Raw genomic sequence first — 21,240 nt, forward strand, 5'->3', positions numbered from 1 at the left:
TCTTGAACATGAGGCAAGAGAAGGTAAGCTTTTCCTAACCTGTAGGCATTTTAACATCTGATTATTTCTCTTTGCTTTTTTTTTTTTTTTTATGGACTACCCAGTACAAGCTTCTAGTAATAATGCGATATTATATTATTGGCAAGGAGCCCTAGGTGATGCAAATGGTTAACATGCTTGGCTCTTAGTTGAAAGGTTGATAGTTTGAGTCCACCCAGAGACACCTCTGAAGAAAGGCTTGGCAATCTACTTCTGAAAAGTCAACCACTGAAAACCCTAAGGAGCACAGTTCTACTCTGACATACATGGGGTCACCATGAGTTGGAATAGACTTGATGGCAACAGGTTATTATATTATTAGCTTATATTTATTGAGCCCAGCACATTTCCTGCATTACGCACCATTTAACTGCCTGATAAAGAAATAACTTTTATCATAAGTATTATTATCCCTATTTCATAGATGAGGAAACTGAGGCTCAAAAAGGTTATGTAACTTACATGAAGTCACATAGGTAATTTTGGCCTTTTGGTCATTTGTCCCTTAGATAATGTGTGTGTGTGTGTGTGTGTGTGTACGTGTCCTAGGACGCATGAATGACAGCCATGGGGACTTCATGGCAATGTCATCTCTTGTTTCTACCTGGGAGTGAGGTACCAAAGCAGTGGAAGCCTCCAAAGTTGGTGACATAAACATAACAGAGGCTTGTTGAGAATAAGAGTCTCACCTTTTGGAACTGTGAGCGCCTTAATGGCAAAACAGAGGCTGTAAATCCTCACCAATTGAAATACAAATCATGCCTGTTGACATGAGAGCACAGCTTCAGGGACACCTGAATTCTTGTTTATGACTCTTCTACTCACTGAGTTTTGGGGAGGACCTACCACATCCTATCCTGAAACGACAGGCTTAATTGGCCCAAATGGTTTATGGCCTTCTGTGAGCTCAGGGCGAGGTAGTGGGAGTAACGTGGGCACTTCCAAAATTTATGCTTCAAAGAGGAGCCTGGTTGGCAGATGCCAAACGCAGAGCAAAGGCCTGAGGGCCGGACAGAACGTTCTGCTGATCTATAAACTCCAGCTGGGGGCATTTTTCATAGACACACTCTAAATGACACTGTATGTTTCTCTGTTGGCTACATTTTTCAGATTCTTCCCTCAGGTCCATTTTTGCTATGTTACTAGAGCTTGGAGTCAAATTCTATGGCCAGAGATTTTGTCTTCTCTCATGCATTTCCAAACTCCAGCCAAATGATCTTTCTTTCTTCCTCCATTTGGGTCAAGCTCATGGAGACACCTGGCTGTCAAGGTTACAGAACTCTCCTTAGCAGTATTTTTGCTAATATGTTCTGACTCATTACCAAATGCCAGGCAGATGCTAAGCATTTTACATGCATTATTTCATTTAAAAGAAGCTTAGGTGGTACAACGATTAAGCCCTTGGTTGCTAACCAAAAGGCTGGCAGTTTGAACCTATCTTTAGTAGCTCTGCAGAAGAAGGGTCTGGTGATCAGCCTAGAAAACCCTATGGGGCGATTCTCCTCTGTCACATGATGTCGTTACGAGTTGAAAGGCACACAACATTATTTCATTTAGTACCTGCAGCAATCCCAGGATGTAGTTTTGGGATGACGATGGGTTTTTGACAGTACTTTGATGTTAGAGTGGTCCTGGCAAAGCCTAAATTCTGCCCTGCAAATCACCTCACTTCCTTGTGGGTTTGCCAGAAAACTTATTTATAGGAAATAACAGTAGAATGGGGACCAAATAACTGCTTTATTAATAGCTGCACCTGTATGATATTCTAAGGCACATACTATGCCAGAAGTTAGGTTGGAACAAGGGGCTTAGCCCCTGGGCCAGGTGGGGCCACCTAACATCCCCTGAATCTAAATCTTGTTATAGGCCTGCTCAGCTTTGCTGTGGAAAGGGAGGGGGAGAAAGAGGACCGGGGGTGAGAGGGCTCCCAAATTCAGATTTAAAAATTCTGCCAATAGAATAAAAGAGAACATGAGAAAGAGCAAGTGGAAGTTTCTGCTTTTAAAACATTGAAGCCCTGTCCACCCGGAAAAATGGGGCCCAGTGAATCTTCTCAGTTTCTACCAATTGAATATGCAACTCCTCCCTTATATGTGCGGGGAATGTAGTCAGAAAGATAAAGGCTCAGGCTGGGCCTGCCATCAGTTCAGGTGGCTGAAGCCTGAATAATTTGGAGTTGAAGTGACTGCAAATTAAAAAAAAAAAAAAAAAAATTTAAACTCTACTTATGTTGCAGACACTGAACTAAGCAGTTTATAAAGATTATCTTATTCAAGTCACATGACCCTGAGAGACAGGTGCTAGTATTATCCCGTTTTACAGATGTTGAAATGGAGGCACAAGCAATCAAGTAAGTACGTATTGCCACATTTAGTAAGTGGCAGCTCTGAGACAATCCCAGGTCTGATGCCAAAGCCCTTGATTTCAAGCATCCATTAAGATGCCAGGTTTTAAATATCTTTGTAGAGGCTGCTGTACTGTAATAGCTTGTTTCACTGGCTCCTTTTTCTAAAAGTCCTTTTACATGTCATCTTCACATCTTTTCACAAAATACACCATAAAGAGATTATGACCACTATTCAAAGGTGACAGAAATGGGACCCTGGCTGTTTAAGTGGGTTCCTTTAGGTCGCGTGGTTAATTAGGACCCCAGCTACCTCATTCTCAGGGGCAGTGGGTTAAATAGTGGTCCCCCCAACATTATAAGTCTGAGTTCTAACCCCCAAAACGTGTGTCTGTGACCTTAGTTGGAAAAAGCGTCTTTGCAGATGTAATTAAGTTAAGGATCTCCAGATGAGATCATCCTGGATTTAGGGTGGACCCTAAATCCAATGACAAGTGTTCTTATAAGAGAAAGGAGAGGGAAATGTAAGACCCAGGCATACAAAGGAGGCGGCCATGTGGAGACAGAAGCAGAGGTTGGAGTGACAGAGCTACAAGTCAAGCAACAGCAAGGATTGCTGGCAGCCACCAGAAGCTAAGAGAGAGAGGCATGGAAGTTTTCTCCTTCAGAGCCTCCAGAAGGAACCAACCCTGCCTACACCTTGATTTGGACCTTTGGCTTGCAGAACTGTGAGAGAATGCATTCTGTTTTTTTAAGCCAGCCAGTTAGTGGTAATTTGTTATGGCAGCTCTAGGAAACTAATACAGTGGGCTTTGCAATGGACACACTGGTATGAAAGGCAACTAAGATGCAAATAAAAACAGGTTGCAGGCCAGGCACCTTTCCCCCCCAGCAGAGCTTACCAATGCTGAGAGATGAGGACTTCTGGGCCAGGCTGTCAGAAAACCAGCCCCTTTGCTGGAGCAGCTGGAATTACTTTTGCGTTCTAGCAGCCACCTGGCTTACAGAAGGGAGACTACACATCTTGGTCAAGAAGTGTCAGATACGTGAAAATTCTAATCTGCCATTCTTCTCCTAAATTTCAGAACTTTTCTGGTCCTGATCTTTCTGATATCCACATAAGGCACACATATAACCTTTAAGTGGACACACGAACAGGTGGTGAACTGAAACGTGTCCCCTCTGTCTGGCTGGATGCTGCTCACCCTTCGAGGTCCTCCTGACATGTTGCCTCTTCCAGGAAGGCTTCCTATAGCCTTGATCTTTCTTGCAGACACATGGGTCACTACGTCCTCCACATAACTGCCTCCACTTGTACATAGGCTACCAAAGTGCCTGGGACATTGGAACTGTTTACAAGCTCCTCATGACCCCTGGACACCGAGCCCCTAGAGTCACACAGGGCCTACCAGGGTGTTACACTCACTTTACATCCAGAATTAATATTCTCTGAGCAGATGAAGAAGCAAGTGTCTGGCTGCTGAAATTCTGGAAGTCTTTTGCTTCATTACAATACAGGGACAAAAATCATCCTGGATTCCCTCAGCTCACCCTCCTCCTTTCTTCCTACAAGTTTTCTGAATACAAATAAAAAATTACTAAGCTGGGCATAAAAATACAAATCTCTTGCTGGGCATGGTTTCTAGATTCATTAAACTGAGCCCTGGGAGAAAGTAAGCTAATACAATTCTGCAGCTAATCTCTCCCCGAAGTCATTCCGTAAATCTGATTAATGGGGAACCTTTAGACCACAAGCACAGTTGCCGTATTAAAATAAAAATGCTCTAACAGGATTGTAATTCTGTTAACAAGGCTTCGGCTGTTTGCAAAAAGATATGCTCCCACAAGTCTGGGTGGGATGATGCATGGCATTAGGTTGGGAGCAAAGTTCTAAGGACCCGCGTATTCAATTGGACAAAAATGAGAAAAGAAAAAAAGGGTATCAGTTTCTCAAACGTGTGAATCCGAGACAAAATGGATAGAGCCAGTGCTGGAGGTATAAGCTTTTATGTTGTTGCTCAGAGAAAAGAAATGCTCTCTCAGATCTTGTATTCTTGGCCTGACATCCCATCGTGCATTATCAATATGTGGAAGATAGAAATATCTTTTAGCATCCATCAGTTAAGATGATAACTAACACTTATCTAGAGTTTGCTAGCTTCCCATTCTAGGGGGATCTTTTATAGAATCAGTCCACTTCTGAGTTGGAAGGACTTTAGGGATAGATGGTAGAGAATGCTCAATGTGGATAAAAAAAAAAAAAGCAATTCACAGGGTCTAGACTGAAAAATATTTTAACATGATAGTGCTGAAGACATGGAGGTGGCCTCCCCAACCTCTGTTCTCTCTTCTCTAGGTAACAATTTCAATTTTCATTTGGATCTTCCACCTTCCCTGTATAGCCTGTATGCTGTGGGTGGGACTTAAGGCTCAGTTATAGCCTCATAGCGTAATCTTACCTTTTACCCTGCCCATAAGGATTGGTTCAGAGATGGGCATGCAGCCCACTGGGGGCCATTGAGATGTGAGGAAGGTCTGAGAGTAAGTTTCCTTGACCTTCCAAGAGGGTTTCTGGAAGTACCTTTCTTTCTCACTTGGGGGTTATCACATATTGATGTGAGGTCTGGTGCTGCTGCAGCCATCTCATTACCATGAGGAAAGTTCATCTAAGATGACACAGAAGGGAACTGAATGAAAAGGATCACCAGGAGTTAAATCTAGAAGACCAGTTTAACCGGATCTGATTGTCTGCCCACCTCAGAACGATTTTAGTGACTTAAGCCAAAAAAGCCCTTTATTTAAATCTGTTTGAGTTGAGGTTTCTGCTGCTTGCAGCAGAGAACATCCCACCTGATACAGCTGAGTTAAACAAAATCGAGTAGGATGTTCACACTGGGTCATCCCAGAACCTTTATTATATTAATGTGCATTGTTAGGCTCAGAGAAGCATCAAGCATGTAATATTTCCCAGATTTATTTGGCTGTGTGTTCTGTTCTTTCATAGTGTATCTAGTCCAACTGCCAAGTTTTCCAAAAGTGGAAACTGAGATCCCAAGATTTAAATGACTTTTTCAAGCTATTAATAGTTAGTCACTGATTTGTGCTTAGAGGGTATCTTCCAGGCCTACATTCTCACCTGAAGGTCACACGCCCTCTCTACCCAAAGAAGTTCCCTCACTGAGAACAGATCTCAAAAGAAGAACCTAATCATTCTTTTTCAGAGACCCCAGATTCCTAGGATACTAGAAAACAAAGTTTATAAAATGGGGACTCCCAGGCAAGATAAGAACATTGGGTCAAATAAAATAGGTGGTGAAAATATTTGAAAAAATCATGCCAGGTTATTTCACATGAAAATATTAATTTACAGCCCTCCCAGTAAACCTCAGATAATCTGGCAATGCTAGGACTATATTGCCACACGATAACAAAAAGCTGGAGCTGAGTGACCAGCTCAGCTTTCTGGGGTGAAGGCATAAGATCCCTGGTTTTCCACAGTCCCCACTGCACCCTATTGCACCCCAACACTGATACACAGTGTCAATTGCCATTTATCACTACACAAACGATGCTTTTCTTTTTTAATCCAGCCATTTCATTCAATTACCTGCCTGGTCCCTTTAGTTACACTTTAAAAAGGTAAAATTCCCCAAACAAAAATATTAATAAGCATTAAAAAACATTTCCAAGGTCCAGCAAGCTGTCAGTAACACTGAGTTAATTAGTGCTGATAAGTTACTGTGTACCTTCTCTTAGTCCTTCATGTGCTATGAGTTAGGAGAGCCGGTATACATTTTTTGGCCATGAACTTTTTTTTTTCTCCCAGAGACCATCTCTTTGTCATTAAGGTCCTTGGGTGGCACAAACAATTTGTGCTTGACTTCTAACCAAAAGCTGTCAGTTCTAGTCTACCCAGCAGTGCTGTGGAAGAAAGGCCTGGTGATCTACTTCTATAAGATTATAGCCATTGAAAATCCTATGGCCTTCAGCTCCACTCTGACATACATGAGATTGCCATGAGTTGGAATCAACTCGAAGGCAATGGGTTTGGTTTTTGGTTTGTCTCTTTAAATACACTTTGGGAAATACTGTCATCAATCCCCTTATGTTCCTCCCTACCAGGGAGCTGGTAAACTAATGCCTCCTTTTTCTAAGATCATTATCAACTCGGTTTTCGGATGTTCCCAGGAAGCTATTTTGGGAATAGAATAACAGTCGGACCTAGAGGAGGCCAGCACCCAGCACAGGTGAGTCCATGGTCTGACCAACTCTGAGATTATCCCCAAGAACAGGCCCAGGGGCTGAGGATTTCTGGCAGAGCAGGGAGGGCAGGACCAGACTCATGGTGGCCCCTGTGCATTCTTCCCCAAGGAGCCAGCATCCTAGTTCACCGCTGTACATCTTCTGAGGGAGGGGGGAGACAAAAAGGTGGAAAACAGAAGGTGATGGGGTGGATTGGCCTCAAAGCAAAAACACTGCTTTCTTAAAAACAGCCTCTTCAAAGAATGGCCTCACACCTCAGCAATTCTTTTTCTTCTGTTTATAATTTCCTTACCAAAGGTGAAGGGTGACTAAACCTCACCTGTAGGTGTCCAGTGTGCTCGAGACAGTCCAGACAATTACCAGTTGCGGACTCACGGTGACCCGTGTGTGCCAGGGGAGAACTGTGCTCCACAGGGTTTTCAAGGGCTGATTTTTGGGAAGTGTGATCACCAGGCCTTTCCCTTAAGGCACCTCTGGGTGGACTTGAATGCCAATCTTGTGGTTAGCCACCGAGCAGAGCACGTTAACTGTTTGCACCACCCAGGGAGAGTTAGATCTAGCTAAAACACAAACAAACAAACAAAGCCCCCAAAACAAAACAAAGGAAACAGGTTTATTCTTTCAGATGCACAATTGTTGCCCTCCAAGCAAAGAGGCCAGAAGCCCGTCTGATTCCAAGGATCAACATGGAGTTTATCTTAGGGACTCTCTGGAGAAAAAGCTCTTGTGTTAAACAGCCTCCTTGGAAAGTTCCCTTGGCTACAACTTTCCAAGTGGACTTTGGATCATAAACCCTTTAGTTGGCCAGTGTCAAGGCGTTTCCTTTTTATTTCCCTGGGGAAGAGAACTGCTCTTTAGAAGCAAAAATCAGTTGCCATTGAGTCAGCTTTGACTCATGGTGACCCTGTGTGTCAGGGTAGAACTGTGCTCCACAGGGTTTTCAATGGTTGATTTTTCAGAAGTTAGATTGCAAGGCCTTTCTTCTGAGGCACCTCTGGGTGGATTTGAATCTCCAATGTTTCAGTTAGCAAATAACTGCAGTAACTGTTTTCACCACCCAGGGACTCCCCTTAGAAGTACAAACCAAACCCAAACCCAGTGCTGTCAAGTCGATTCTGATTCCGACTCACAGCGACCCTAGAGGACAGAGTAGAACTGCCCCATAAGGTTTCCAAGGAGCACCTGGTGGATTTGAACTGCTGACCCTTATGGTTAGCAGCCGTAGCACTTAACCACTACGCCACCAGGGTTTCCCCTTAGAAGTAGGCAGTCCCTAAATGGCTATTGTGTACCACACAAAGCAAGCTCTTTCATTCAAACAATGACCAGAGCACCTGCGGAACTTTTGTGAAATTGTGGTGGATAAAGCCAGAGGGCATGAGCCAGGCCTGTGGTGCTCCTTGAGAGAGCCGAACATTTCCTTACTTGGCCAGGAGTCAAGCCCTTATCTGCTGTGAGGCAATCATCTAAGGCTGCTAACTGCTAGCACAGAAAACATGTTTTGTCACAGTAACCTCTCCTTTGGAAGTCCAGACTTGGCTATCATGCTTCTTTCGGGGCCACACAACTTGTCACAAAGTTGAGACACACTATAACTCTTTCTCATTTATTGAATGAAAACATGCCCTTTCTCTAATGACCCAATTTGGTCATTTCTCAATGAAACTTTCATAAAACAACAACATGTATAAAATGGTGTTGAATAATCTGGCAAGACAGGTTGTGTGCAGACTTTGCCTTGGTTGGAATAGCGTCAGAAAGGAAGCTCAAGGACAGGTTTGATGATAGAGCTAACATGAGTTTAAGTCTGGAAAAATAAAGAAACAGTAAAAAAAAAAAAAAAAGTTGTCATTGAATCAATTCTGGCTCATGATACCCCCCCATGTGTGTCAGATCACAGCTGTGCTCCATAGGGTTCTCAACTGCTGATTTTTAGGAAGCGGATCACCAGGACTTACTTTCAAGGTGCCTGTGGGTGGACTGGAACCCCCAGCATTTCAGTTAGCAGCTGGGTGGTAACTGTTTGCCCCACAGAGGGTCTCAGTAGCTTACATTTATTGAGAATTTATGCTGGCAAGCAGAATCCTAAGCACTTTCCGTGGATCATCTCACTCAATTCTCACGACCACCCTGGGAAGCATTCTGGCTTGACAAATGACAAAATGAGGCTCAGAGAAATTAGGTCACTTGCCCAAGGTCATGTAGTTCTTAAGATTTGGAGACAGGATTGAACCCAGGCAGTGTGTCTCCAGTGCTGGCTCTCCTAACACAAGGCTCTACTGCTCCCCTGAAAAACAGTGATGAGCTCCCCTCTGAGGGCCCACAGGCACCCTCATGGCCACACTGGAGTAAGAGGTGAGAATTTATGAAAAATTCTTAAACGCTGAACAAATTTAAAATAGCAGAGAAAATGCCACATAACAATTTTTTTTGCTTTACCTGCTGTAAATGAAGCACTCTTGGTTATTGATCACTTTATCGGATTTGAACCTCCGGAAGTCTTCCCAAGCATCTTTGATAGCCGTCACTGCCAGAATAGTACCGATTGGAATCGTGCTGACCTCGGGCTGGAACGCATTGACCACGGGGACAAAATTCAGAGCCACAAGAGCCAAAAAATAGAGATTGGCAAACCGGTGGAGCTGCTCAAAGATGTTCTTGGGCAGGAAGGACAAGACAGTGTACTTGCTGGTCTTAACCCGATTCCCACAATAATGCTTGTTGGGGTTTTCCTTGTAGGGCCATCCTTCAAAGGGTAGGTTGGAAACCACCACTCGTTTCTTGTCTTCTTTCCTTTTGCGCTTTTTCCTCCCTTCCTTTCTCATTTCTGCTCAATCCTGTCTCTAATTCTCATAGCCTGGCACGTCCCGGGAAAGGAGTTTTTTCCCTGATCAGTTCCATTGTTCAGCTGTCAGCAAGCCATGTCCTTCACATCTTTCTCTTGTCTTCTCTGCTGAAAATTCTCCCTCTTCTTTCAAAAGGAAAATTAAAACAAAAAGCTGGCATACAAACCAGGAGGAATATGACAAGGAAAGAGTTTGCAGAGAACAGGTGTGCACTCTGCCAGGCCACTTCCTTCTACTTGAGAACTCCACCTGTTGGAATGTAGACGTCACCCACAGGTATCTTCCTTTTTCACCTGGCAGCCTAGTAGAGGTGGGCTAACTCTGGGTCCTAAAGCCGACCGGATTTAGTTCTAACAGCAAGGATTTTAAGTCAAGACCCTCCCTCGGATACTTTAATCATGGTATGTATTTTCTTGTTTCAGAGACATTGTCTGAGGCCCTCCAAAGACTTGCTCTTGAGTTTAGTCTCCTGAGATATGGGGCCCTGGTGGCTCAGTGATTACGAGCTCGGCTGCTAATCTAAAGGTCAGCAGTTCGAATCCACCAGGCACTCCTTGGACACCTATGGGGCAGTTCTACTCTGTATTACAGGGCCGCTATGAGTCAGAATTGACAGCAATGGATTTGGCTTTTTGGTTTTCTTAATAATATAACATCCTTGTGCTTAATAGGGTCACTATGAGTCGGAATAGACTTGATAGCAACTTTTGTGTGTGTGTGTGTGTGTGCTTAATAGTGAGAGAGTTTATACAAGGCGTCTCAACCATGCCATTATTAGCCTTTTGGTCCAGATAATTCTTTGTCATGGGGAGCTGTCCTGTGCATTGTAGGATGTTTAAAAGCATCCTGGCCCTTACCCACCAGATGCTAGTAGTGCCCTCCCTCCTAGTATGATAATCAAAAATGTCTTCAGACATAGCCAAATATCCCCTAAGGGGCAAAACCACCCCCGGTTGAGAATCCCTTAATTAAATGAGTGATTCTCTGGGTGGTGCAAATAGTTAATGTGCTCGCCTGCTCACTAAAAGTTTGGAGGTTCGTATCCATCCAAATGTGCCTTGGAAGAAAGGTCTGGTCATCTACTTCTGAAAAACCAGTCACTGAAAACTCTATGGAGTACATTTCAACTCTGACGCAGATGGGGTTGCCATGAATTAAAATCACCTCCATGACAACTAGTTTGGTTTTGGTTAAGAAAATATAATCTCAGAAGAGAGGCCAATCCTTCGAAAATGCTGATGAGTTTGCATAACTTATTTGCAAACGAGAAAACAGAGGTATGATTTCCCTTACCTTTCATATATTTGGATACTGGAGCAATTTACCTCTCTATCAAAGAGGTATCTCTTGAAGTCTTCCATGCCGTCCTTGACCATGATGATGAAAAGGACAACGGCCAATGGTAACATGGTGATTTCCCTGTGGAACACTTCCATTGAAGGCATCCAGTTTAGAATCACCAGGAACAGGAAATAGAGGTTAGCCCACCTGGAAGGGGCAAGCAAAGTATGAGTGCAAGCCATGAAGAGAGAAGAAAAATATACTCGCCACTCTATTCCTTTCTTAACATTGGCTCTTACCAACCAAAATGACAATGTTGCTTAGAACATTATGGTAAGAGCTTTGAAGCCAAACTGAACTGGATTCAAACTCTGGCCCTATTGTTTACTAATTGTGTGACTTTCCTGAGCCTCAGTTTCCCTTGTGTAAAATAGAGACAGTACTACATACTTTAAAGAGCTCTTATAAGTACTTCATAGGATAACATTTGTAAAGTACACAGTATAGAACATAGAAGTTGCTCAGTAAATAATAATAATTACAAAATTTAAGATGATATCAAAGTATATAATTTGCTTTAAAATTATTTCTCGTATAGTAGCTCAAGAAAGTGGCTTGTGTTTTCAAGTTTTCCAAGCACATCTTGCTCCTTCTTTCCACAGTGCCCTTGCACATGCAGGTCTGCCTGCAGGAACATTCTCCTGGATCCCTTCTGTGATTTCTCTCTGCCTCTCCTCACCCAGTAAATGTGTTTTTGTTCTTCAGATCACTCTTTAATCATCCCTTCTTCAGGGAAGTCGCCCTTGTCTTCCTTAACTAGGCCAGATTTCCCTATTATTCCTTCTAATAGCACTATCACCTCTCCTTGGAAGTGTCTGTCTGAGTTATAATTTTACATCAATTTCCATGATTTGTAAAATTAATATCTATCTCTTTCACTAGACAATAAGCTCAACAAGGTCAATGTCTCTCTTTTTCCCTCATGTATCTCTAGCACTCAGCACATAACCTGATACAGAGTAGAACCCAGTATTTGTTGACTCATGAATGAATGAATGGCATACACTTCTTCAGGCATGTGGATGGATGCCTGCACTATTTCATTTGGATATGAAAGCGGATGTGGCCCCAGAGAGCAGGACCTCCAAGTTTGCCTAAGTGGCAGACACTTGTTAAAAATGTTTGGGTCAAGTGGTTGTATACCTGTGAAACTGCTCAAAGAGATTCTGTGGCAGGAAGGTGAGGAGGGTATATTTGGTTGTGCAGATTCTGTTGCCAGAGTATCTCCTGGAGATCTTTCCCCAATCCTGGTGGAATATTCTGTTGTTGGGGAACACAACCCGCTGCTGTCTGAGGTTGTAGTTCTGGCTCTGCCTCCTTGTAGACAGCAGTGGTGTAAATTCTGATGCAGACTGTGGGAAGCCATCTTTGACACGCCACTGCCACCGGTGCCAAGAGGAGTCCACGGAGAGGGCCATTTCTGGCAGCAGTCTAAGATGAGAGAACAAAACCAGTAAGTGGCTATGGTCAGGAGAACAAAGTAGCATATTGGCCCATCCACTTGCCCACTCACTGATCCAGTGTAGATAGTGGGATATGATGTAAGAAAAATAAGCTTAATTACTGTAGTCCATATGTTCTAGGGTGAAAGACATTAAATAATCATATCAATAACACAACTAAAACTGTGGTGAGTCCATGAAAGCACTTAATGGGGCTGGGGATATTGATGACCTGGTTGGGGCTATCAGAAAAAGTAAAAATATGGTCTGGTTGGCTATGACCAAGGAGGTTAAAATTCTAGCTGTAGTTTATTAGTAGGCTGAGCTGTCCCTTCACCTTGCTGATCTCCAGTTTCTTTACCATAATACAAAGAAAACTATTCCTATTCTGTGTTTTAAATTTTTTAACAAGATTTTTGTGAGAAACTAATAGAAAATTATGTTGAGACATGACTTAAAAAAAGGGGAAAGGTATTTATTCTTTAGATTTGCTCCAGCTCTGAAATTTTCTGATGACATCGAGAGAAACTCGTTTGTGGTCAGAATCTCAAGTGAGAGTGACAGGTGGACTAGAAAAGACAGGCTCTTTCCTAGGACATTTGGGTCATAGGTGACTGCACTGTCTTGACTCCATTCCAGGAAACATCAGCTGACTTTTTATGATCTGGTTAACTGCAAGAGGATCACTTCCTCTCTACCCAGTCCGTTTGGTGATTTCTGAAACTGAGCCCTTGGTCAAACAGATGATCTCCCTAGATGGCAAAGCAATGTTGCTTTATCGAGGAATATTTGAGCTTCTGTGTGCCTTTAATGGAACCTATAAGCAAGCCCTCAAGGCTCCTTTTGGTCAAATTTTGTTAAAAACCCAGAAGGATATTATTCAAGGATCTCCACTGAAAAGTTAGAAATTGTAGATGGTGGTGGTCCTCACTTAGTAGGCTCATAGAATGATTTTCTTTTGACTAAATGGATGAGTGATGTCAGGTATTACTAATCGTACAAACAACCCAGCCTGTCATTTTGAATATGTTTCACTTAGAAAAAGAACTCCGTTTCCGGTTTAAATGGTAATAATATTTTACCTTCCTGATGCCCATATGACGTGACACTCATCATAATTCTCCTCATGGCTTTAATCAATCTAAATGATTTTTCAATCCACAAACTCCAAGGCTGCAGGATGCTCTTCAAAGCCTCAAGTGAGCCCTTGCAGCAAGCGTAAAAAAATATATGCAATTACTGATGCCCGTCACAATGTGAACCAAAAGCAATATTATGAAATTTGGCAAGGCAGAAATAATAGTGTATATCTACTTTCTCATTATGAAAAATATGCCTCTTTCATAGATTATTTTTTATTGCAAAGGAAAAAGGAAATGAAAGGATAATTCATGAATAAATTTGAAAATGCAAATGAGAAATCTTGCCTTGGCTAAGGCCATACACGTCAGAGTTCTCTCAATCCTACATGATAAGATCTTCATAAATGAAGAGATTGGACTGATATGGGAAAGGCAGATGTTTTAGGTGGGGCGGTTTAAACAATCTATTTATCATAATTATATCTTCTTTCTTTTTTTAAAACAATGCAAAATAAGCTTCCTTAAAAATTAAGCAGATGTAAAATAGATGCTAAACTAGTGGGTGAAAGTTTGATGAGGAACTGGATATTTTCATAGTGTCAAAATATCCTTATGCAAAATTATTAATTACAATTGTAAAAAGAATCACTTTGTAGTGGAAAAACTTGGCAAACCGTACCCAAGAGATCAAAGCAAACGTCACCAATTTTGGGGCATGCAGATGTCTTGTGCCTACTGATATAACGAACTGAGAAGAACATGACAGTACTTCCATTTCTGGAAATATTAAAAAAAACACATTGGAGATACTCTACAAAATAAATGGCCTGTGTTTTTCAAAGATCAAATAATAGCCGAGGAACTATTTCTGACTGAAGAAGACTAAAAAGATGTAACAGCTAAATGTAATATGTGATGCTGGGTTGGACCCTGTACTAGGTACAAAGGATGTCTTTAGACAGTTGATGAAATTTAAATATGAACTGTAGATTAGGTAATAGTATTTTATTAATGTTAAATTCTATAATTTTGATGGTTATGTAGTTATGTAAGAGAATGTCCTTGTTCTTAAGAAATCCATCCACAAGTATTCAGACATAAAAGAGGAAGACACCTCTAACTTATTCTCAATGATTCAGAAAAAAAATGTGTATGTTTGTATATGTTTATGTACGTGTGTGTGTATGTATAAACCAAACTAAACCTGTTGCCATCCAGTTGATTCTGACTCATGGCAATCTCATGTGTTCCAGAGTAGAGCTGCTCCATAGGGTTTTCTTGGCTATAATCTTTATGGTTGTAATCTTTACCTTTACTGTTATCTTATTTTACATTGCAGATTGCCAGGGCTTTTTTTGGTGGCTCCACTGGGTGGGTTTGAACTCCCAGCCTAGGTTACTGGATAAGTGCAAACCATTTGCGACACCCAGGGACCTCTTTGTGTATGTATATATGTATACACACACATACATGCATATGGACACATGCACACACACAGAGGCACACACACACTGTGGCAGAGTCAGGGAAGATTTCCTGGAAAAAGGAATATTTATTTAAACAGCTGAACGAACCAGAGTTAGCTAGGTAGGGAGATTGTGGGAGGGTCTTCCAGGCAGAGGAACCGGTTCCAGAAAGAGAAGTTCATAGGGGTGTCTTATAGAGTAATGGAAGTAAGGGGCAAAGAGTGACAGAGGTTCAGGTGGGAGTGGCAGACAGGAGCCAGATAGCTGGATCATGTCCTGAACCCTGTTAAGGCTATTCTGTTGAGGGTGAGAAGGAGTCATGAAGAGTTTAGGCAGTTAGACGTGATCAGAGCTGTGGATTCAAGCATTATTTGTTTTATTGCATACAACATATTTTCCTTTAAGTCAACTCATTTTTTAAGAACTTAGCTATTTATCTTGGCTTTGTGCTAAAGCATTGATATCTGTAATTATGAGGTTATACACATTTGTCATTTTTTAAATAGGTATTAAAAAGAGCTACTTTTCTTAAAATAAACAATGTTGGCTCATTTTTACAGTGTTGTCTTACACCGTATATATCTCTATCTGCTCTTGTGGTAACCTAGATTCAGAAACATCACCAATCACCCAGAAAGCATCAGTCATTTTCATTAGTTAAAGCTTATCTACTAATGCAGGAAAGACTGCTAACATGTTTTACAAGTTTTTTATTTTTTTACCCCACCAAAGGGTCCAAACACAACAAGAACAACAACGAAATGTTCTACCTCAAGCCCGAGTTAAACAGAAAATTCAGTGGACCAAATTCCTTTTCATTCCCTAATCATTTGAGTAAATCAAGGAAAGATTTGCAATAAAAGAATCTTAATTTCAATTTCTTATTCAATGTGTTTTTTTCTACTTACCTTAATTGGATTTTCTTAAGGAAATGAACATTACTTTTATGTAGTCTGGGTAGACATTTCACCTGTACCCATTTTATAGATGAAGAAACAGAAGTGAGAGGAATGAAAAAATTTCTCTCTAGAACCTGTCAGTTTCTTTCTACTTCCTTTCAGGACAAACTATATTTATTAGAACCCAAAATACACATTTTTTTTCCTTCACATTTTAATGTTTTGAATCTAAAATATGTCACACAATTGATATGGTAGTATTTTTTTTGTTTGTTTTACCCTTGCAAAGTATTATTCAATTGATGGTATTTTAGATTTGAGGAGAAGCGTTAGTTGTAAGCTAGAAAACACAAATCCCAGTTTAAAAGCCCCTCACAAGGTTTTCCAGTTTCGTGACCTGCCCAAGAAAGTTCAATCAGGACTTAGTGAAAAAGAAACAATCAAAGGGGAAATTTTTCTCTACTGGGCAGTTAGGGTCAGCCAGAAGCCTTGGACTGCATGCAGCTATAGGGATCTTTGTATAGCTGCTCATGCAATCAGTTCTTGTAAACTCCAGAGAGTGTTCTGCCCTCTCCCCTCCCCACCCCCACCCGGCCCCCATGGGAAAAGCAAGAGTGGTGATTGTGCCTCATTCACAGACGCAAAACATGTCCTATAATTAGGATGCCAGATGCTGACTTCCTTTAGAGAAGAAGAACTATTGAAAAAGAACCAAGTTGAGTCTCCAAGCCCTTTAGCAGGGTGCGGAGGGGATTGCTGGTGAGAGTGGAGACCAGGGGGTAAGGAAGATCAAGAAAAGTATAAGCAATCACTTTAAATAAAATTAATCAGAGGATGCAATTTTGTGGAAGATAATTAATATACATGATGAATGAAATTCTGTAGGGTGGGCCTTTGTGGAAAGGAAAGCTTCAAGGGGAGACCTTCACACAGCTCAAGCATCATTAGCCTGCCATGTGCCTCCATTACGAACTTCTGGTTAATGCTTTTTACTTGTGATTGGTTTTCTCCTAGCTTCACAGCCTTTAAGAACCTTTCTCAACATATTTTCAAGGACAGCCATTTTTTTAAAAAAACAAGAAGATATTTTTGTAGTCTGCCACATTCATCACCCCCTCAAGTTCATTAGAGTTTAGGCCATCACCAGTTACGAAGCAAGCTGCTTCCGTTTGGTGTGTTTGGAGCTCAGACCTCTATCATGAGCTTTAGGCCAGTGTATCCAACTGCTTCCTTGCCATCTCCACTTGTTTTCCAGGTTTCTCAACTTTAACATTTCTATAGCTCCTTGGACTTCTCTCTGAAATTCACTTTGTTTCCAGCGGTTGCCAGTTCTAAGGATAGAATCTCCTTTACCCAGATGCAGATGATCCAGGAGTTATCTTTGAGTTCTCCTTCTTTTAAGTTCTACTCATTTTTGCCTTCTAAATATTTTTCAAATCTATCTGCTTCTCACCATTTCAACTGTTTCCAATCTAATAAAAGACACTATTACCTCTTGCCTGGACTACTGGAATAGACTTCTAACTTGTTCCTGTATCTCCTCTTGCTCTCTTTCCAATCTAGGCTTCACATAGAACAGCTATTTTTCTGGTATAAATCAGATCATGTCAGTCTTCTTTTTAAAGCTCTCAGTAACTTTGATTGCCTTTATATAAAACCCAGGCATCTTATTATTTTCCATATGATCCAACCCATGTCTACCTCTTTCTTTCCTGCTCAGTATTTTCCATATGGTCAAGTACTTCAGGCCGTTTTTGGTTTGTTTTTTAGAAAGGGTCTAGGCATCTAGTGTTCTTTTTTCTTTAAAGCTTTGTCTTCACACCTTGCCTAGTATATTTATCAGGATAGACTAGGCTATGCTGTGAAACAATCAATTCCCAAATCTGAGTAGCTTAGCGCAACTCATGAAGAGTCCATTGTAGGTCCAGATGACTCTCTTCCATCCAGTGACTCAGGGATCCAGGCTCCCTCTACCTCATGATCTCAACATGTGTCTTTGACTGTATTCGTGACAGGGGCCTGGAAATGAATTACAAAACTTTGTTCATAGTCTGCTGGTTAGAGTCAGTCACATGACCACATACCAACTTCAAGAGAGGCTGGGCTATGTGGGAAGCACATAGAAACTTTGGTCAGCACCAAATGCCTTTTCTAGGTCTCAAATTAAATGACATTTCTTCAGAAAGATGGTTATAGGATTAATCCAGTGAGAGCTACTGGAGAAATGTAGCTGTAGTGGCAGTAGGATGAGGTCGGGTCTGTCATTATGGCCTTTGTTAGGTGAAGAAAGGGATAACCACAATTTCCAAGCCTCTGACACCTCTACTTGAGTGTCTTGCTCTAATTTTGAGGTAACAAAAACAAACCAAACCCATTGCCATCAAGTCAGTTCTGACTCATAGTGACCCTATAGGACAGAGTAGAACTGCCCTGCAGGGTTTCCAAGGAGTGACTGGTGGATTCAAGTTGCTGACATTTTGGTTAGCAGCCTGAGCTCTTAACCACTGCACCACCAGGGCTCCTAAATTCTGGTCCCTAAGCACTGGGTAGCTGATGACAAGATATCATAGAATTCATATGTGCTTCCACAAGGTCTGTAGATGGAATGCATAATGTGCCTCATATACATGTGAGCCACCATTTTTTAAGTGTCACATATGGTGTTGAGATTAATACATTACAAATTTATTTAAAGGCATTACTGATTTGATGGTATGATTTTGCTATATTTTCTCAAGCCACTAATACTAAAATTATAGGAAATTTCTGAGCTCTAAGGTTGGAAACAGGATTGAAAGCAGGACACTTGGCTAAGTGCAGAGGGAAAAATCAGTAATGCGTAGTTCCTGGCCTAAAAAAGTTGTTGGAGAGATGACTTATATACATGTGAAAACCTAACGGGTTAGCCTATCAATGTGGAATTGAATAAATGCCAGATAGAAAGTACTAGAAGTTATCAGAGATAGAAGAAAACATGAATGGAAGGGTTGGGAAAAGGAAGCTTCCTGGAGAAGTACAAGTACTCCATTGTTGTACAAGAGGGCTTGGGTAGCCAGAAGCAGGCATTTGAGTCTAGAAGGTGCAAGAATAGGCAAGTGAGAAACTCCACCTCTTGTTCGCACCTCTCAGACCCACTGAATCAGAAGCTCTGAGGATATAAAAAACCAAACCAAATCCATTGCTGTCAAGTCAGTTCTCACTCACAGCGACCCTATAGGACAGAGTAGAACTGCCCCATAGGGTTTCCAAGGAATGACTGGTGGATATGAACTGCTGACCCTTTGGTTAGCAGCCACATTCTTAATCATTGCACCATGAGGGCTCCATTAACTAGATCCCAGGTCATTCAAAAGTAGAGGTCTCTAAAATTCAAACTGGAGAAACATTATGTTAAGCCCTTACATATATGCTCTCCATTAAAAACTACCTTTCCCATTTTCTTCCCGCTATTCCAAGCCTGCTTTCCCAGGTACCTTCCTAAATGAAAGCCAAAAGATCTTGGGAAATAAAAAAGACAATGTGAGCAATCATTTCTTTGTAAGAGGCAGGTGAAATGAGATGCATAATTTCGTTTTTAATATCTCTCCAGGCAGAATTGTTATCTCACTTAAAAGTTGTTTTATAGATTCTTTTCGTTTGTTTTACCGACAAAATAATTACATTGGGCCTAATCACAAGTGAATAAATTGTTCACAGAAGCTGAATAAATCAGAGCTGAATTGAAGGGTGAAGAAAGTTGTCCAAAGTCCGCAGGGCTGAAAGCAATTAAAAGACAATATCACACATTGAACGGCTCAATTCACCTCACTCAAAACATGTGCAGCCTTGGGTGTGAGTTACATGTTGAACTAATACACCTAGGAAAGGCTGAAGTGGGTGAGCAGGGCCTGAGAAATTTGGGAGGGACTTTCTCAAGGTCACATGGAGTAGGCACCTGGCTTAGTACAAAGAGTATGGGACCAGCATTGTGAAGTGGGGTAAGAAGAAGAAAAAAAAAAAAAAAGATATTTTGATAGCTGCCTCCAGAGTTCCCTTCCCAGTTGCTGTAGGGCCAGTCCCCCTACTTATGTCAACTCCATGTGTGTCAGAGCAGAACTGTGCTCCGCAGAATTTTCAATGGCTGATTCTTCAGAAGTAGATCACCAGGCTTTTCTTCCGAGGTGTCTCTGGATGGATTCACACCTCCAGCCTTTGTTTAGCTGCTGAGTAAGTTAATTATTTGATCACCCATGGACTCCAGAGTTCCCTTAGGGAAGGAATATACACTGATCAGCACTTAGGGTGAAAGACAAGGAGATGAGTATTAAAGGGAAGGGGAAAAAAGAAAGAGGAAGGGAGAATTAGTGGGCAACAGCATGAGAAATCAAGATTAAAATGGTAGCAGGTTCCTATCTGTGTTCATAGAAAATATCTGAGGCCTTTTTAGGAAAACAAAGAAGTCAAATATTTGCTATATGTATACATATATATGATATTATATCTTTCCATGTTATTCTGAAATTGTTAACAAAAATTTACAGCCCAGAGTTGCCTCATGTGAATGGTTTCTTTTGATTGAGGGTAAAGATGAAGAAGCCAAGAAGAAGGGGCTGTCCCTATGTTTGGCTCAATGCCAGGGGGGAGAAGATAAAAGCCACAAGAAAGAGTAGAGAATGAGAAATTCAGCAAATGCTGGAAATCAGAACAAGAGATGACTTGGAGAAAAATTAGTCCCATAGGAATTTGCAAAAGTTGAGGGGAGGTGATGGCACTCGATTTTCCTTAGGATACAGGATGGAGGTTCAAGCTGATCTCATCTAAATCATAAAGGTTGGGATACACCAAGATGACTTCTGGCTTATATACACTACTAGTGCAGTGCAGTGAATTGCTTTTATATGGCGTTTCTAGCCACGGCCTTGTAACTCTCACAAAATGATTGGCTGGGACTATGAAAATAAGGTGCATAAAACCCTTGCAGGAATTGGAACGTTTACTATGACCATGCAAATAAGGTGACTGTAGCCTACCAAGGGGATTGGTTGGTTTTGTCATTCTGCTAGGCTTTTTTTTTTAATCTCATGGAGGTTCAGGGGGTCTCACTACCATCAAGAAGAAGAGTCTGAAGCAGAGCTGTCCTTTGGACCAAGGACTTGGGGCCCCTGTGCTGAGAACCTCCTAGACCCAGAAGAAAGACCCAATGCTGAAGACGGTGAGAGACAGTGGTGATAAGCCTGCCCAGCTCATGGAGAGAGACCTGAGAACCTTGGGGCAGGAGGCTTTCAGGGGGAGCTAAAAGCTGTAACACTTGCTTATGCAGGGTAGAGGCCCGAGTGTGTCCCATACAGGGATTGCCTCAGAGGATCCTTTGCAGGGGTCTTCCTATAGCACGGTAGAGCCCAACTCTTCTGGGCAGAAGGCTTGCCAGTGGAGCTAAAAAAGCAGTAATACTTGTTATGTGGGGCAAGAGAGGCCTGATTGTGCCCCATGTAGAGGTTGCATGCCTCCCACCCTGGGCAGCAGGATTCTGGGTAACATG

At 41.7% G+C, this 21,240-nt stretch overlaps 1 protein-coding gene across 2 annotated transcripts in view; it reads right to left on the reverse strand.

Annotated features, from left to right (window-relative positions):
• Positions 1-21,240, reverse strand: part of ATP10B (ATPase phospholipid transporting 10B (putative)) — a 216,885-nt gene that overhangs the window by 116,259 nt on the left and 79,386 nt on the right. Inside the window, exons 2-3 of one of the 2 annotated variants that reach the window (XM_049874266.1) lie at positions 11,977-12,264; positions 10,786-10,980 (exon numbers count right to left, since the gene is read on the reverse strand). In XM_049874266.1, the coding sequence (XP_049730223.1) occupies positions 10,786-10,980; positions 11,977-12,251 (470 nt within the window). In that variant the 5' untranslated portion in view covers positions 12,252-12,264. Of the gene's footprint in view, positions 1-9,085; positions 9,737-10,785; positions 10,981-11,976; positions 12,265-21,240 lie in introns of those variants that run through there. The other variant, XM_049874264.1, reaches the window with a different exon arrangement.

Source organism: Elephas maximus, chromosome 2 (genome assembly GCF_024166365.1).
Source record: "Elephas maximus indicus isolate mEleMax1 chromosome 2, mEleMax1 primary haplotype, whole genome shotgun sequence".
Taxonomy (NCBI): Eukaryota; Metazoa; Chordata; class Mammalia; order Proboscidea; family Elephantidae; genus Elephas; species Elephas maximus.